Below are 19,864 nucleotides of genomic sequence, written 5' to 3' on the forward strand. Positions count from 1 at the left end.
CCAAATGCAAAATGAAATATCAAACCCGTGGAGGACTCGTCGCTCCAACAGAGCACCGGGTCAACACAGGCTTCTGCTGCTGAAGGGAACTAAACTGGGATCTTTGAAACAAGAGAGGCCAGCAGACAGATATAAAGCTGCTGGGTAGAGAGTAACATCAAAAATAATGGATTGCGACTTCATTCAATTGAAGCCTGGATTGAACTCAAAATCCACCAATTAAAGCATTTTGTCATAAAATATGCAGATTAAATGGTTAAAATGGATGCACTTCAAAGGCTTTTGTTGGGGGCCAGTTGGATCCCAGAAGATTCCACTCAACGGGTTCGAATGCCATGGGAATTTGCTACCTCTTTCCATTAATATGGTCTTTATACCTAGGACTTTCTAGTAATCCTGTGTCCAAGGCTGCTAAAAGCAAAATTTTGACCGAATGAGACGATTTCACAGTAGCTCTCTAATGATTCCGGCAATTTCAGGAAAGAGGTTTTAGTCCAAACAAACAAAAATAAAAGGTGACCAAATAATTTCATCTTGTAAGGAAAGGCAGAATAAGAGGGAAGACAAAAACAAGGACGTACCATGCCACTGCTGTCAGTGCTCATCTCGATCTTCCCCTCGAAGGGACCCCACGTCGTGCCCACGGGGAGCTGCTGCCGGCTGTGGATCCGACGCTCGCCATCTTTAAGGAACGCGTCCAGCTCTCCTAAAAAACACACAACCCAACCAAAGCAGTCAGCCATGGCGCTCTACATAACGCACAAGTCCCACATCAAATCGTAGTGACGTTTATTCATTGTCCCTTCCCCTGAAACCTAGATGTGCTATCACATTACTGCCTCAAAGCCCCGCAGTAAACAGTGAAGGTTAAAGCCAACCAGTTTCAAAATGGATAAGCAAATCAAGCGAGCATCCATCTGATGGTGTTCCTCAGACACATAGCGCGCTAACCTTACTTGAAAGGTGTCTTATGTCAAGATAATCTCTGTGAGACACTGCAGGCTCGCTGGCTGGCTGGCAGCGGCAGTTAGCGGCAGGCCTATTTCTGTTGTTCCAGGAAGGCTGGGCCCTTGTTAGTGCTGTGCAGAGCCCCAGTTAATTAACAGTGAAACCGGATAGCACTGTTAGCACTACCGGCACTCACCTCCCTGACACCCCCGGCTATCTTATCTCTTAGATTCAGTGTACTTTTTTGGGACGGTGATTAATCAAATAGTTATGATAAACCCCATGGCAGGCCATGACATAGTTTACCGAGGAGGATGTTTGTGTGTGTGCGCGTGTGTGTGTGGAAAGGGGAAGTTATGCAGCTCTCAAGTGTACATTTCCGACTGGTCGCCTTGACAACACTGACAGGCCTGTTGGAGGAAGTCTGAGGCTTCAGACGTCTAACTCCATGTGGTATCTAGTTTATCTACTCTCTGGACACAGCACTGACTGTGACCGATCCCAAGTGCAAGGACTTCAACAGTCTTCTACTTTTATTAGGCCTGAGTCACTTTTGGGACCTTCTTTATATGTGACTGTTTCATAATTGGAATGCAACATGAGGAAATATAAGGATAGTAATAATGTGATACTGTGAGAGGCTTTTCCCCCTTGCACAGGCAGGTCAAAGTTCAGGGTCAGCTACAGTTACCCTAGGGATTCAGTGTCTTGCTCTAGGACACTTCATCAAGGTGGAGACTTGCCAACATGGCAGGTTAAACCTAGATCCTCCCACTGAAGGCTGGTCTCTTTAACCACAAGGCCACCTTGCCGCCTAAATAGTATTTCTAGTGAGGCCAATAATCATTGTTATTATGCAAACAAACTCTACATGTGTTGTTAACATCGTGTCTCTTAACCTATTTGTGCACAGTTGTGGCTAATAGGTATTCAGGGTATTCAGGGCATTCAGTGCGTTGCTGAATGGGCTGAAGTGATCACTGAACTTTCTGATGCATATGTGGTATAATGACCTATTCAGCCCTGTTCTACTCTGTAAATATCAGCCTTGTATCTGCGGCACGCTACTGTGTCAGTCTGTTGTGCTGGTATGGAAATCTGTGCTTATGTGCTCCTTCGCATGCATAAACATCAATATAAACATCAGGCTAGTGACTATGTTACTGCTCGCTTCAAATTGCACCCCAGTGATCACATATACTCATCAGTGGTGATTACTGTTCAAACAGTGAAAAGCAAAAAGTCACTAACCCCCATGATGCAGGTTAGAAATCACTCCTTAAACCAAATATATAATATAGCTGGATATAAAATCCACTTTATAAGCACAAAAACTTTGTCTCTGAAATACCAACAGGACACAATGTAATCATTTAGTTATATTTTGGAGAAAATCCATGCACAATTTTGGAATAACCCCCAAAATAAGATAATCTGAACTTCATTATCTCCCTCTCTGTCTTCCTCTGCCTCCTCTCGCTCCCCCTCCCCATCTTCCTGCTGTTGCACGCTGTCTTCCTGGTGCTGCAGTGGAAGGTGGGTAAGCTCATTACAGAGAAATAATTAAACATTGGAGCACAGCTGGTCGTCATCACTGAGAGCAACAGCCACCGCTTGATGCATTCTGTTTGTCCTCAGATAAGACCCACGGCCTTTAACCGCTTGGATGCAAGTTCCTGTTTAGCCCCGCTTGACACGCGGCTAAAGCCATCCGCAGCCAATGACTCTCATTTCTTTCCTTTTCCTTTCTCTTCCTTCATTTTTGCGGGGCGGATGGTTCGAGAAAAAGAGGGTACAGGAGCTGGTATACTGAAGGTGTGAGAGGGGGACAAATGGGTGTACGATTCAATTTGTGGTCCACCATGTTTAGGTGCCAGTTGTGTGCATCTCACACCAAATGTTGCCTGAGGACCTTGGCTCCCAGATGGCTTGTCACATCTGTTGCAGATACCAGTGGAAGATCTCCACAAAAACACCCATGGATGAATAATGGGCTCTCTACATACACCGTCTCTGTGTTCTCTGTGTGCGTTTACAGGTTTACTAACCATCGCAAAATGTGTTCTGGTGACAATTTCAGAAATTATGGATGCAACGCCATGGCGATAATTCAATTCCATACAGGCCCCAAAATCCCCACTCTATTACCTACACAACACAAACAAATTTAGAGGAAATAAAGTAGTCTAATTAAGTCTATTTAACTCTTTAAACTGCAAACTACAGACAGGACCAGGAAGAAAGCTTCTAATGGGCTATTAGAATATTTGACAAACCCGGCGCCCCCTGCTCTCTCTTCCCTGCTCCTCATCATCCAATACTCAAATGCCACAGACTTGGCAAAGGGGAGCCGGTGATGTGGCTCAAGAGCTGTACCCCCCCCCCCCCCCCCGTCTAAGCTCACCCCTGCTCCAAACCCCAACCAACTCCCCCTCCACCCCGCTCACCCACCCCACCCCCTCCCCTCGATAAGATCATCATCTGTCGCTAGACTCTAGGGTCTGTTCCTGCACTCCACAGATACTTGGCAGACCAATGAATGTCCCTTTGTGTGGAGAGATCCTCCTCAGATAGCACCCAAGATGCTCCACGCTGGCATCTGTTTGTTTTTTTTTTGTTGTCTTTTTTTTTTTGTGTGTGTGTCCTGTCTTTCTTTTCTGCTATGGTGCGGAGGAATAGGGAACCTCATCTCTCTCCCTTCACTGGCATACAACTGAATACTAATGAGTTTCTCAGTGGCAGGGTGCCATCCTGGTATGATTTAAAGAATAAATGGGTGGGGACCAGTGGCGGAGACAGACAGATGCCCTAAAAGAGGTGAACAACCCCCCTGCTACTGCTAATTATTATTATTAGATATAATGAAACGTTTGACCTAATGATTTTGAATGTAGAATTATATTTGCCCTCACTTTTATTTTAACAGTCTGCTGTACACAACTGTTTTAATCCATTTTGGAAGTTACAGAGAAATTTTGAAAAGTTCAAAAACACAACTCTTTTAAATGAAATGCTGTCAAATCCAAACAGATTCTGACTCTATTTAGGACTGAAATAAAAAAATTCTTGCCCTCTGTACTTCGAAATGCCAATAAGACTCCTAGCAACCAATGATAGATACACGTTTCACTGCAAATGTTTCTATTAATGTACATGAAGTGTGAGAGTGAATTTTCCCTCATATAATTTCTGGCCCAGAGTAAGAAGTCTGCTAATGGTCAGAAATGACAAATGACATCATCAACTTGCTACTGAAGATTAACATTTGTTAAAGCAATGGATTTGCTCAAGCTATTTTCAACATGAATTTCACTTCTACAACTAGTTCAAAGGACAAACTCCAAGAAAAAAAAAACTTGCCTGCAGCATTTCAAAAAATATCCTGATTACCGGCCCGGCTTACGGTTTACTTAACCGTTTTCCAGTTGTCATCACGTCGAGCACAATAACAGTAAGGGAGGATTATATGAACACAAAGTATGATAGAATAGACACGAGTGGAAAAATATGCTCGAGCTTCACGTGGCGGTCTAGCCCTCTTGATATCACACAATACCTTCGAATCAAAGCAAATAAATGATTGCTGTTCAAAGTTCAATAACCTGTGCGTGGCAATTCAGAGATGACCTACTGAATCCCAGTCATCTCCGCTGATAGGCCGCGTTATGGAGCTGCCAAATGGGCCATAAATTAATATACCATGAGAGGCATATGGGGTGAAATGGAATGCACTGTATCGGTTCAACAAAAGGTGCTACATCTTTAAAGCAGATATGTGATATGAAATTTTACAGCTGAAGGAGAAATGTCACAGAGCCTTGATAAGAGAGCGATGAACTTTCCGCCCCCCCCCCACCCGCCTCCCCCCACCCAAACCGCTATTATCAGGTCCTGCTGAGCAAAATGCATCATTTATAACCCAGAGCCCACACTATTATCTCCGGGCAAGACACTTGTTTTAAAACAGTGAAGGACCCCCCCCCTAACCCTAACCCCCCCCCAACCCCACACACCCCACCCCATCTCCTCCTCCTCTTCTTTTCCTCTACACCCCCCCCCCCCCACCCCCTCCTAGACGAGGTCCCTAAGCTTGTGCTCTGGCCCTCGTCCCTTTGAACAGCGGGAGAAAGTTGACCGTGTTCTGGAGAGCAAGTTTCCAGGCAACCACAGTTTGGCCCATGGGGTGGGGGGGTGGGTGAGCGGGTTTTGGGGAGTGGGGGGGGGACTCGCCCCTTCAGGTCAGGCTTGTTTTCAGGCAGTGGAAGGCTTGGGGGGAAAGAGTTAAACAAGCCAAAGGGATTAGGGCATTTTAGCTCTGACACTCAACACACTGAGCAGGGGGCTGGGGGAGGGGGGGAGGTTGGGTGAGGTGGGTGAGGGGGTGGGGGGGGGGGATTCCTTGGCTGAAAGATTCTCCCCCTCATTGTAGACAGATCCAACAATGCCTGCAAAATATTGTTTTCATAGAGGCCGATAGAAAATTTGTATGGACTGGGAGTTCCAAAGATAACCCCAGATGTTTGCATAACATCTATGCATCTGAACTGCAGTAACTCAACATAAGGAACTGAGAGAAAGTGCAAAATAGTACAGCTGCACACACACACACACACACACACACACACACACACAAAAACAAAAAACAAGTAAGAACTTTGTCCTGCAGTGCATTATCGACACGGAGACTGCTGTTGTTTGGTGTCATTGAACAATTGAAATATACCAGTTGTCAAGCGCTCCATTTCATCAAAAGCCTGGAGAAGTTAGCAGCAGGCGCGCTGACAACAATCTCTGAGGCATCCATCTTTAGAGAAGCACTGCAGTTTTTATTGATAGCATGTAAAGGGAGACAGGAAAACTTAAAGAATGATCGTGCTCATGCAAAGATATCGCCATATCACCAACAACATCTAGAGGACACACTACTCCTCTTGGAATCTGATTATTTTAAATGTTTTATTTTGAAATTTAAGAACCATCAAAAGGACATTACTCCAGCTGGGTGTGTCAGAATGAATGAGTAATTGATGGTATGTTCATTGGTAATGTACACACGTATCTGAGACGGATGGTTGAAAAGGCGAAGGCTTTAGTTGCAGAAGAAGTTGCTATAGTGTCGGTGCAATCTTGTAATAAATATACACGGCATGACACAGAACATTGATATTTGACAAAAATATATAGGTTTAAAATCCCCAAATGACTGTGTCTGTATGAAAATAACTAAACAAACAACTCTTTAGTAGGGAACGCCTACAGTAAACATTGTTACCTCCGAGTCTTGCAATGTTGCAGTTAATTCAGGAAGAGACTATTTTTAAAGTACTCCTGAATCTCCTCCCAAGTCAATTACCAGACTGCAACTTCCCCTGGGTAACGGGGAATTCTGTTTTTTTCCTGGGTGACCTAGTTGTCTTTTGTGAGTAGGTTTTAGCCGGAGCAGTTTGACAGTCAACAGATAAGATGGATTAAGCTTTTTTTCATCCAGTTTTGATGTGAACAGCGTAAAAGCGGGTTAAATCATTGAGTTTCAGGAGTATTTTTAAATGCCTGGAGATAGTGTGATAAAGGAGCTAAACCTAAGACTTGGGCTGGGAAGGTCAAGGTCGAGGTTTTGTGGAGCAGCTACCCGGCGACGGGGCCAGCTCTCGTCTCACTCGGAGCGAGCTCGCCGCCGCAGCCGAGCCCACCTCTCATCACTCCCAGAAAAGATACATGAAGGAGTGAAACAAAATCCAGCGAGCGCTCTACGGGCGGCATCAAAGAGCAGCGCACCCTTGCCTTGTGTGTGTGTGTGTGTGTGTGTCTGTCTGTGTGTGTGTGTGTGTCTGAGTAGTTGGGTTCCTGCCTGCATTTGCGTGCATGCATGAATGAGATGGGAGTATAAAAGTGTGCCTGTGCATGTGTGTGTGTGTGTGTGTGTGTGTGCGCGCGCCTGCCTGTGTACTTGTGGGTGCGCCTGTGTACGTGTGCATGCACACTGTAAAATGATGTTGAGTGTTCCTCCACGAGCAACTAGCTCCGTAATTATGTTTTGATTATTTTGCGAGTACTAAAATAAAATAGCAATTAATCTGTTGATGTAACAGGGAAAATAGAAGTGCGACGTACATATTAAACAACCCAGTTTACAGTACGATGCAACATTAAAACAAAATCACATTTTGAGAATATGATTTGCTTAACAAGAACTCCCCCCCTCCACCCCCACCCCCCCCATCCTCCTCGACACCCCCCCCCCCCCACCTGATCCCAGGCATGCTTAACATGGGCATGGGAGCTGACAGCCATACAATCACGTGACGCCGCTCAGCCAATCCTGCATTCATTTGAATTTTAAGTCGCATGGCGATGAAGGCACTCGAAAAACCTATGAAAAGGTGAAGGAGGCGACCGAAAATAACAAACAAAATCGGAGCCTTATAGCGGTCAAATGCTGCATGTAACGCGCTTCTATATCGCATGTCACATCGGTCCAACGGGGAGACATGTGAGGTTGGGTTGGAAACATTTTGGAGGGGACATATTTAGACACATTTTGTGGACGTCTATTCCCCCACTGCTCCTCATGTCGGTGACAGGGGAGAGTAATCCTATACACAGGCTGCTATTGTGAAATGAGAAACTAGCCTCCTTCACTGCCAGAGACCAGATGCACCTCTCTCTCTCTCTCTCTGTCCTAATCTGTAAACGACTTAAAGGAGCCTTATCTCCGGGCTCTTCTGCTTCATTTCATGCTTGATTTACTTTAATTTGTCTGATAGGGCACAAGGATTTGGAAATGGCCCATCTTTCGGTGGAAAATGTTCTGATTTTTCTCCGGCATTGTTATGTGGAGGTTTTTGACTTTTCTCTCTCCCCCTCTCTCTCTCTCTCTCTCTCTCTCTCTCGCACTCCTTCTCCTCTTTCTCCATCTCCATCTCTCTCTCTCTCTCTCTCTCTCTTTCTCTCTCGCTCTCTCTCTCTCCCTCATCTCTCTTTTTTCCTTGAGAGGGGAATCTTGCTCCGGTGCAACAGTCTGTTTGAGTGCATTTAGATTCGAGCTAACACAGCAGAAACAAGTTTTCCATGTGGTGTGATTCTGTGATGGGCAACGGCGACACTGGAGTCGTGTTTGCCTTTCAGATTCACATTGGGCGCAGTGCAGCCGAGTGCTTCAAACCACAAAGATCTTATGTTTAAGTTAAGAGGCGACTGGCCCTCCAGTTTAGCAAGTGGGTGAGCGGCTGGCACTGATAAAGTTGCTCCACAATGAGGGACGGGGACAAGCGACATGTCTACAGATGCCTTGAGTTCTTTTCTGCTGGCGGAACTCAAGTGCCTGCATGGCTGTCTGGCTGCTCCCGTCACCAAGACATTTTCCCCACTTCTATTTACTGACTGAATGGCAGCAGAGGCAGTGAGCTATGATTAGAGAAGCCATATCTTACCAGATCCTGAATAATCTCCATCCCCACCCACCAATGAGCCAGGCATAGAAGCAACACAAAAAGCCACAGAGAAAGAGACAAGGAGAATGGGCAGAGCTGCCTGAGTGGGCTGCTTGTCCTGTGTGTAGAGAGATGTCATATAGTGGCACTGGCCTTCTGCACAGAGTCAATGTGGCCAGTGATAGGCAAGAGAAAAATCTGAATCAAAATCTAATCTGTACACTGGCAGTTATTACGAGTGAGTGTCCTTCATTCAAATCTTTGCCAAAAAAAAATGGGATATGAGAAATTAAAGCCAAAGACAAGTCTAGGTACATCTATCCTATACAAATAAATCAGTCTGTCTTTTAAACAAATAAAATCACTTTTTAACTCTGAGTTACATGTATGGTGCTCTATTTTTTTTTTTTTAAATGAGTTACAACTCAGCTTCCCACACACACTGACATGCAACGTCACTAACTCCACCTCCATACACAATGTGCATAAATAAATGGCTAACCACACACACACACACACACACACACACACACAAACACACACACACACACAGAGGAAGAAACAGGGAGACCATTGAAATTCATCTCACAGCCTGAATTTACTTAACTGCGGGTCTGTGCGCAGTGATAAACGGAGTGATGATCCGGCAACACGTCTTTATCCATGCTTTGCTTTAATTAACGGCGGCTTGTTTGTTGAAAAGATGATTAATATGCCAATGAAAATTGCATAATTGAATACCACAACACTCACACAATCAGGGAGGAACATGCCATTTTTTATTAACTTTTTATTATCGTTTTTATTACTATTATTTGGTATTTTAATTCACTTGACAAGCGGTCCCCACCCCCCACACCCTCAAACAAAAAAGGAGCTGGAATTGGCGTGACCAGCGGGCCAAGCTGGGCCCAGCTGTTCATCACCAGTGAGAGGCCGTCACAGACAGGGGCACTGTTCTGATATCAATACCTTTCACTACGAAGGCTGCTCGTGTGTGTGTGTGTGTGAGAGAGAGGCGGGGTAGGGGTGAGGTGGTATGGGGGAGATACGGGTGGGATTGGGTGGGGTGGGGATTCTCTATGCATTCCTATGGCCAAATCCTGTGGTTATGAGGATACCAAACTGAATGAAAGTAAAATAGGACTGTGCACATGCATATGAAACTAAGCACTATCTCAGACTCTGGCATCCAGATTTTGTAAAAACCTTCACACATCCATGCATGGAAAAGAACTAAGAAGCAAGTCACTCAAATATACTTGGGAGTTTTATGGAAAAAAAAAAAAAAAAAAAAAAAAAGAAATGAAAAATTCAACGCGCAAGTAAGTTTCACTTGAGCAATTCGGAGTTTACCCAGTATTATATCCCCTAGCACAACTTGCATGAATGTCTCCATGTTAATGCTAAATACACACATCAAATATTCAACCAATTACAATGATACCTCTTAGAAAAAAAGTGCACAGCGACAGCGCCTGGGAGGGTAAGCATGGCAGAACAAACATATTCAGAGAGCTAAAGAAAGACGCGTTGGGTGTCAAGTCCCTAGGGGCAGAAACACTACCACCAACCGCGTTTTAAATCAGCTTCATATTTAGCAACAGCTCTCATTTTCACTGAATTCTTTACACTTGTGCTCTGAAATAGTACTCACAAGAAAAGACGGCATTGTGAGTGGACACAAATTCTATTGAAATGCGGACAAAATGGTTGAAACTGAATTATCTTATTAAGGCCATTCTCCGTGTGCCACATCCCACATATCCATACAAACACTAAAACTAGAACTGAATATAGTGACATCTTCCTCAGATGATAAGAACAGTGATTGCATTTTGCCCTATTTTAGATTATATAACTAACAACCATGAAGTTCCATCATAAAGCCTCTTAGTATAGCGGATCAGTGTGACTAAATTTGCATCAAGGCAATGCAGCATAGGAGTACAGTGATTTGTCTAATCTCTTGTTGCATATTTCATCATTATAATCACACATTGTGAAATCGTGTGTGTGTGTGTGTGTGTGTGTGTGTGTGGTGGAGGAGGAGGAGGGTGTTTTTCTATGCACACAGGTGAACGTGACGCATATACACCAACCATCAAGCATCTCTTAAGTGAGAATGTGGAAATAAACGTATCAAAAAAAAAAAAAAAAAGACGGACAATGTTTACAGATAACGCTTTGATTGCAATTTAATTTTACATCACTCAGGGCCCAGAACTCACAGAGAAGCTGATGATGGACTTTCATCATCAGTATCAGCAATCTCAGTGTCATTCATGTTTCGCGAGACTTGTCAGAAGACTTTGAATAAACCCCTGGAGGAGAGAGATAAAACCCTCCTTTTTGAGAGAGAATTGCCATGATGCACGTCCAAATTTCTTGATTACAAGACGAGAAAGAGAAAAAAAAAAAAGAAACCTTGAATGAAAGCGTGCGCCGAAAGTTTTTCGGTTTGCTGATATAACAGTCAAGTGTGTCTATAAGTCTACTTAAAACGCTTAGGTATCAGTCGAGACAGCTGCGACACCCTCGTCTTATGATTCTGTCGAGACAGTACACTATCAAACCTTTCATACCATTCCCAAGCTACATTTCCGGTGACAAAAGCTCTGCGAAAGCCTCCTGAAGGATTCATCTATATCCTAATATTTCCAATCCAATTTAACTGGAGCAGCCGGAGTGGTCTGAGCACTAGTTTACCAATCTTTGCTTTCCAAGACTCTGTGTGCTGAAGGCTTGAGGGGTTCAATCAATGGCGCTTTGATCTCGGCTGGAACCATAATTATTTAACATTGTTACAAGGATTTCTCTAATCCATCCTACCATTAAATCCCTTTTACACCCTCATCTTCTGCAGCCTAATCTGCATCTGGGTGCTCCGTTTGTCTCTCTCCCTCATTTCGGCTCGCCCCTCCTTCCTTGACGACACCCTGACTTTATAATGGACTTGGGTGCCGAGTTAGAAAATGCCTTGTTTACTGAGAGGAACCTGACTGAACCGTGATCAATTGGACCGTCGCTGTGCAGGAATATAAAAGTTTCAGACTGTATTTGTGCTGGTGTTTGGGTCAATCCACTTTCATTTCAGTTAAGACCAAACACTGAAACGCTTTTGCAACAAGACGCCTCTATCAAGAAGCCCCAATCTAAAATGTGAAAAAATGTGAACAATCATGAAATGCACATTAAACTGACTGAATTGAAACTGCAAGTGAAGTGAGGCTCACACTATACATCAGGTGTAGCCCACAATAACCTTGCAGGCTTCACCTCCATTTTAGCATCTTCTTTTTTTCCCCACTAAAACAAGAAGTTCCTTTAGATGAACTAGAGTGAATCCAAAAGTTCAGGTGACTGCTGCCCAAAAGGTTTAATCCCATCTGTTTATTCTGGTGATCACTTTGACTCACAACAAAAAGGGCCCACTGTCCTTTTGCAAATATTTGCGTGTCTGTGTTTCACCATGATATAAATAGCAGCACGGGCAACCGCAAACATTTGTTGAGGCACCTGCCACAGTATCGTGGCCATCTGGTCCTCCAATTCTCCTAGCATGACATATGTGCATTAAACCTGAAATGGTTATTGTTTTTTTTTTTTCCTTCTGTAGACGGGAAGAAGACGGATCGGCCGCGGACCCTTCTGGGTTGGCTGGAGTCAAAACTGAGACTCGAGAGTTTTTACGTCTGAGCGAAGCCATGTTTTCAGCGCGCCCGTGTTTGATGATGTCTTGAAAGGGGAGGGAAGGGGGTAGACGATGAAAACGGGTGGGGATGGAGGGGACTGGGGGGTGGGGGCGTGGGGGGTGTCGGGAGGTGGGCTCTGCTTGTGCCCAGCCGTCAGGTAGGATCTCAGATGGCCACTCCTTCAGCTGACCCCCGCCTGGCCGTGGCCCGTGCCCAGCTGGCACGGAGCGGCGAGCAGGCCGGGCCACGCCGGCCGTCAGGGACGGCCAAGAGAGGAGATTTGCGGACAAGGTGATCACATCACTTCTGTTACCTTTGTGTTTAGCACTCATCTCCTCCTCCTCCTCCTCCTCCTCCTGCTACTGTCCTTTGTGCCTTTTCCTGTGTTGCTTTGTTGCATTATCTTAAATCTGGATTTTCACTACTGTATCTGGTGCAAAGAGAATGATGTAGTGTCTTGTTTGCAGTGAGATAATACAATAGTTGGCATTAGAAGCTACAGAGTAGGGTTAGGCTGATGGATTTTTGAAAGCTGAGTTTTTGTTTGAAGCTGCTGATATTTTGTGCCGATATTTAGTCTTGAAATTTGACCATTTTCATGCTAAAAAATTCCAAAAATTGTTTTAGTATTAGGATTCGGTGTTTCTTGTCAGAGTGGAAAGGCCTGTGAAACAGCATTTAGACAATGGGACACTAAAACTCTCTATTGAAATTCCATTGATATCCATGCGTACTTGTGTGGAATCTATTTAAACTGTTACATTAGAATCAATTCAGGTTAAGGACTTCCCATAGACAACCAGTGTAGTACTGATCAATTACACAATAAATGTATAATCAGTCAAATTGCATTATATTAGAGGTGGACAATAAAGACTGAGACTAATATCCAGTTTTTGATAAAAGGCCAATATCAGGCCAATATCAGCCCCTAACCCTGCTATAGAGCTCCATTAGTTTACAGTAGATTGACATACGTAAAACCAAATACCAAATACTATTTTGTAGACCAGCTACTTTTTCAGCAGAAATGACAACGCTGACAACGACAGCGCTGTCAACGAACCCTGAGTTTCCATGAGTTTCATCAGGGGGTGTGGTTTACATGAGCAGGCATTTAGATAAGGCTGAGAACAAGTTCATTAGCAGAGTTAGCTAGCTAACACCCACCATTCCCAATTAGCCTAGAGGAGAGAGAGAGCGAGAGAGAGAGAGAGAGAGAGAGAGAGAGAGAGAGAGACATACAGAGAGAGAGAGAGAGAGGCTCAGATTGGTATCACTACTAGTCCATGAAAATGAATAGAATAGCTTGACATGCTATCTCCCATATCAGCGGCTGATTGCGAAACATCCGTGACTAGAAATGAACATGAGAAAGGAGATCGCTGTGCAGATTTGCTTAAGGACATACTTGTAGAGAAAGAGAGAGATGAAGAGAGAGAGAGGGGACTCGCTGGGTGTTCCACATCAGAGACCCAGCACTCTGAACAACAGAGAAAAGCCAGCTATCAGATTAATAGTGAGTCATTCTGTATGGTTCTCTGCTGTTCCAGACAGGAAGACAATCAGAGAACAGGGGGCAACCGTGGACAGCACTTGACATGAGTTCCTACAGTGGAGATGAAATACAAGGACAAAAAAAAAGTTCAATTACAGGATGTAGATTGTAAAGGCTTTTGTTGTTACTCAGCAAAAGGGAAACGGTATGGAGGTGCTTCAATAGAATCACCAAAGCAGGTGGGCATGTTCCGAGTTAGCCCACCTCATTAAAAGGCTTCACTCCCTTTTTATGTAATGGCCATTACACATCCTATTCAGATGCACACGCAGAGTGATTAAAAATTATCTGTTGGTGATCATAATCACACCTGCTTAAACTTAAGCCAAAGAATAACAAAGAACTTTTGAATGCTGCCCTATCTGAACATTTACAAAGAGATTAAAGGGTAGACAGTCTCAAACTAAATAAATTTGCTTTTAATCGCTTTGAACAGGAAGTCATGTCATTTCAAATGTCCCTATCTGATTGTCTGATTCCCCTCTTTATTCAAATTATAACATGCCCATCTGACTTTTCCAGCACAATGGGAAAAATTAAAAAGGGAAATGACCTTTCATGGCAGCCATGATGGGAGAGTGAATGGCATTATTATGCGCCAAGATTAATTTCTGCCCATTCTATGCTGCCCATTGAGAAAACAGAGGGATGGGGGGCTGTAACTCACTGTAACTTTGGCTGACTAATTGGTTGGTATATCATAGAGATGTTGAGATGCTTCCATTTTGGGTGATATGTTGATTACAAGCAGCAGTGTATTTGATGGTCCTGATAGTATTCTATTCCCTCAGGGGGCCTTACATACATACATATAGGAAAACGTGTTCCTTTGAACCAGATAGAGCCATGTGCTAAGTGTCATGTTTTAGTGTGTATTACAGTAGAGCTTATAAAACAGCATCGAAGTCTTCAAACTGGATGTCACTTGATAACTCTGAGGCTCTGGTCCTCAGGCTGTGGTTTAGTAAAACATGAAATGGTCATCATGTCCCACATCATCTCTTCTGCAGTTCAACCAACCTTACTGTATGGGAGAGACAAATCCACTACTTTACTCCCATAAAACTCTCTCTCTCTCTCTCTCTCTCTCTCTCTCTCTCTGCCTCCCTCTCTCTCTCTTTCTCTTTCTCTCCCTCTCTCTCTCTCTGCCAGTCCAGCAGTGTGTTTCTGAGCCTCTAATTCTCATTCTGATGGCTAAGTAGAAGGGGGAGCATAATTACAGTCAGTCATAGATCTAGTCATAGTACATCCATCCCGCCTTTCAAAGCAGTATTTTTAAGCTCAGCATTTTCTCGCCCAAAAGGGCCTTTTCCGCATGTGATGCCTTCTTTTTGTCACGGCCCCCATAGTTCTGAGCTGACCCCCTCAGCCCTGTCTCCTGACTGATCACAGTGATGGTTTATTACTGTCGTCCCAGAGCTCTTATCTTTAGCCAGCAATGCTCATTTCCTTCCCCAGATTTAAATGCAAATGTGAAATTTAATGATAAATGCATTATCTGATAGGTGCGATAACACTGATTCACTGTCAGTATAAAATACACACCCCGGGGGGCTTCGAGCTAGCAAGCACAACTTGCCCAAATCCACTTTTTTCTCTCTCTTTTTTATAAATGCATGTACCTGCAATAAATTCTCGAGGTCATTTTATGCATTAAAAGGAATCATATTTTGTGCGTTCAGCAGTGTGGGTGTAGGCTATTGCTGAGCAGTAATTGCTGTGTAACTATCTTGTTCAATGTATTATCCATCACTTTGATGAAGTGACTTTTATTAAAGGGGGCACAACAAGATAAAAATATTTTCTAAACTCTTCCAGAAAGCAAGGGGAAATCTGCATGGCATAATGAGATTTTCAAAAGGAAATGATAAACCTGCTTTTTTTTTTTTAAACAATAACTGTAAGCATTCTTCTGGGGGCTAGTCTATTTTCAAGCACATATATAGTACAATAAGATTAACAGCAAAGCAATTACTCTATCTAATTCAACCCTGGTAATTCAATGTAGTGTAAAATGAATGGTGGGTGTACACACACTTGATCTCATCACACAGACACCCAACCCATCTGCCACTCTACAGTCGCTATAGGAGACATAATGCATCCTAACTTTAGAAACACTGTCAATCTTCTGCTTTTTCTTTTCTGTTTTGGAAGTAATGGCTTTCGATGGGTTGTATTATAATTACAATGAATATAAATAACTTAATCCTAAATATCCAGTAGTTTACACAGTGAAGCATGCATTCCTGCTCAGTTAACTTTGCCAGCTGGCTCTCTACTGCTCAGGCTCTCTAGGAAAGTGATGTGAAGGGTTTGCTTACTTGGTCCATCCCAGTCCTCTGGCCCCGCCGCTGGATGTCTGGTCTTCTCGCTCTGTCCGTCCATCTCTGACTCTCCCGCTTCTCGGTTGCCATCTTCCTCTCCTGCAAAAGCAGAAAAAAAACGGTGAGTGCCACAGAAGCGCGGGGGGCGCACACCGAGCATCATTCAATCCAAATTTAATGTTCAGACACCTAATTTAATTAAACTCTGCGTTATGGACTGCGCTGTCCTTCCGAAGGGTATATTCTGATAGACTTTGGACATTATCCCAGCAAAAGAGGTTAGAGAGAATACATTATCAAGCCAAACAATCACCTGGTTTTATAACTCCTTCCATTCTTTAATGTTTGAGTGCGTTTCTCACACTTGCAGTGATGTAAGCTATTGTCAAGTGTTTGTGACTGCATATAAGTACTGTATGTGTTGGTGTGTATATACTGTATATATATCTATCTACAGTATACATCTGCCTGTGTGTTTGCATGTTTGCTGCGAGCTCACCAGGTCCAGCTGCACACTTTTATGTAAAGGAGTTCCCATGAGTGCTTGCAGGAACAAGAGGAAGCCCCGTGGAACAGGAAGGAAAGCAATGTGTGGGAGAGAGGTGGCTATTTATTACCGTTTGATCTATTGTGGAGCGAGCTAGAATGTGTGTTATAGGATGTAGAGCTGATTTACAGTCTCGGGGCTCACAGGGGCCATGCTAGGGGATATTTGGGTATCTCTTCCCAGGATGTAAGTGCTTAAAGACCTTGTTAAACAGACTCCGCCTTTCCAGTGTGCAGCCGCAACACTGATGGGAGCGCTTGTTGTGCGTGCTTAGATGCACTTTCTAAAAAAAAAAAAAAAAAAAAACACGTCTATTTTTGCACGCCTACAGTAAGTCCAGTTTATACTCAAAGTATATAGGCACATAAATCAGTGCTAAGTAGGTGCCCCTAGTGTGGTGCTCTAAATAAATCCAATGTGGCTGACACAGTGGTTGCTCAGACTGTCTCTTCAAACTCGGGCAAGTTAGAGCGAACCTGCTTGGGGCATGTAGTGGTAGTTGGTAGTTTTGCGGAGGGACATTTCTATCACTTTTGTCACCATATCTTCTTCATCCCTTTGATGTTTTAAACCCAATAGTGTACGGTCAAGGACAGGCCTGGATTACTACAATGGATTATTACACTTCATACATTCAACAAGGGGAGGCAAGGATGAGTGAAGAGTTTTTTTTGTAAATATATTAGGATGATGAAGACAATATCATTAAGATGTGGATTTCTGGATTCCTAAAGTACATAATAAAAATCATAAATGTCACCAAATATGATAGGACACAGCTGCCATATGGTTGTTTACCACGGCCATATCAGATTTTTTTCCCCACAGCTTCCAAAAGGCATTTCAGAGTGTTAGTTATCACACTTCCAGTGACAACTGCCACAGGACACACACCACTCAGTCCAGCCCCGTCCCTTCTCAGTTAGGTTAATCTCCAGATCAAGCACACACACCATGCTTGTTTAGCTTTTTTTTTGACATGGCTCACTTCAAAGAAGGTAGCAAACATTGCCAAAAGGATGGCAGCTTTCTGCCTCACGCTGAAAGAGGAGAAGTAGAAGAAGAAAAAAGTGATACAGAAGGGAAGTCTGCAGAAATGTCCTACTTACAGTACATGAGGTCATTATGACCCAGTTTTGCTTATGCAAGTGTCTGCTTGGGCTGGCGATTTTTACCCCCCTTCCTCCCTCTCCCAGTATATTATCAGTGAGCCCACTCAACTAAATTCCCCCACTATTTATTGTTGGGCCTGGAGAACCTCTTTAGCATACTAGGCTCGTATTATGACGAGGATAACAAAGGCGTATATCAACAGTTCCTTCCAATGGAGCGGAGTTTAAAAAAAGCCGGAGAGATAACATTAAAGGCACTACCTTGATCTCAGGCGAACATGTTAAGCCCTGTAACGAAACGTATTGGAAGTGTTTAATTACAGCCCGGGAAATGAAGCTACAAGATGATTCCTTAATTAAGCAGTGATTAAGGATTTTCTGCCTTCTATCTAACACAGTTTGCAATGCATTTTAAACACAATCGCCCAGGCAACCTCACAGGGAACAATGTCACAGGGCTTTGATGAAGTTTCCTGCACAAATGTCACTAGGAAAAAGCACGGCGGAGGAAGAAGTGCTGCACCAGCACTCCTTTGCTTACTATACAGTATAATAAAAGGAACCACTTAGAATACATAGGAATATAGTGACCCATCTTTATGGTTTCCTACCACATAGGTATTTTGACCTTTCTGTTATAGAAATAGATTGATTGAGGCGCTCCATTTCATTCAGAGAGGTCTACTATGAGCAATAGAGACTCTACCTTGTTTCATCATTTGAATGGAAACCCACTGCAGTCTTATCAAGGGAGACAGATTGTCAATGATCATCCTCTACATTATCGCCTAGATCATAATTTACATCTGGCTTAGGTTCCCTTCCCTGTGCAATCAAATGGAGACACTTAAGGGTGAGTGAGAGAGGCTGCAGAACAGAAGGGATGGGGAGGGCTGGGGAGCAGCGGCCTGCTGGGTGCAGGGTTGGCGGGCATGCAAGAGGAGCCAGTGAGCTGTTAAAATCAGCCCTATCACTGCTCTATCAAAGGACAGCTCTCTAGCCAAATCGCAGTCACACGCAGCGTGCCACACATTCAGGTCAATAAGCTTATAGGCGATTTACACAAACAACTCCTCGAGCAAGGTAGCAACAAAGTCATATTGGCTTTTTCTCTCCCTTTTAGCATTGTCTCTGCCAAGGAAGCCCTTGAAAATGTCAATCTCTCGTGTGCGACTTTAAGGAGCTCAGAGCACTCTAATCCTGACCATTGAGCCTAGAGACAGGTCGCAATTTCCGCAAAATGGAGTACATGTAAGTATTGCTAACTCTTAGACTGTAAGGGATTGCACATTTCTATATTATATGTTTAGAATGATTACTGCATTCTGGGCTAGTGCTAGGCTTTAGAGATGATGCTAACCCACTGCCACTTTTCTAAACTCATCACAATCTTGCTATCCTGATATTGGAGCCATGGCAATGATTTTCAGAATCTAATATTAGGGGGATGCCCGCCATCCCCCCAGCAGTAGTAGTGCTAGTCAGTTGATATTGCATATTTGGTTGTTGATACAGATTATGCTGCAACAGATAAAGTCAATTCCAACAAGCAACCTTTTTCACCAAAGTCAAGCATAGCTGTAAGACTTCTCTGCTATCTGAAAAATAGGTTTGAATTGCATGCAATTTGTGGCAGGCAGAGCACTCCAATGGAGGGAGGCTATTAGTGAAATGCCTTGCCACTGTCTCTTTAAATGCCAATAAATTCCCATCATTACAGAATCTGGCAGTTTTCCTCCCTGTCTGCAGCCTGGGTCTTTATCTCACTCTGCCTCAGTCTCTGAGCATGTAGATCTGGCCCAGTTAGATTGTCATACTTAACAAACATTAATGATTAATTTCCTCCACTGAGTCAAATGGGGCTAAAGGGATGACTCGATTCATCTTATCGCACCACAAATTAGCATTTCCCCATATTCTCCAGCATCAACTGTGCATTAAAATTCCACATTTACCATCTGGGCACTGGCAGCTGTGGCGAAAGTGCCAAGGAGATCTTCCTCCTCTGTTGCTGGAGATTCTGATTACTTCTGTGTTACACAAAGAGTAGCATAATTAATTCTGCCACTTTCTGTTTATTACTGTACGCCTCTGACCGCTGTGAGTTGAATTACTCACCGAGAGGTCACTTCCAGGGTCAAGGTGGGTTTGTTATTTGCTATGTTAAGTCCCGGCTATTCAGGTACTCTTCAGCTGCGATAAAGTAAAATGTTTCTGCCCGCATTGTAATTTTGTAATTTGAGTCTA

General features: G+C 43.6%; 1 protein-coding gene across 1 annotated transcript in view; it reads right to left on the minus strand.

Annotated features, from left to right (window-relative positions):
* Positions 1 to 19,864, minus strand: part of LOC139657807 (zinc finger protein ZFPM2-like) — a gene marked incomplete at its 3' end in the record, with an annotated part of 71,363 nt that overhangs the window by 16,350 nt on the left and 35,149 nt on the right. Inside the window, exons 4-5 of the mRNA XM_071535736.1 lie at positions 15,956 to 16,057; positions 582 to 706 (exon numbers count right to left, since the gene is read on the minus strand). Coding sequence (XP_071391837.1) covers positions 582 to 706; positions 15,956 to 16,057 — 227 coding nt within the window. The remainder of the gene's footprint in view (positions 1 to 581; positions 707 to 15,955; positions 16,058 to 19,864) is intronic.

Source organism: Centroberyx affinis, unplaced genomic scaffold (assembly GCF_046629955.1).
Source record: "Centroberyx affinis isolate AG114_WGS23_722 - 3 ecotype Tasmania unplaced genomic scaffold, CSIRO-AGI_Caff_v1 ptg002760l_1, whole genome shotgun sequence".
Classification (NCBI taxonomy): Eukaryota; Metazoa; Chordata; class Actinopteri; order Beryciformes; family Berycidae; genus Centroberyx; species Centroberyx affinis.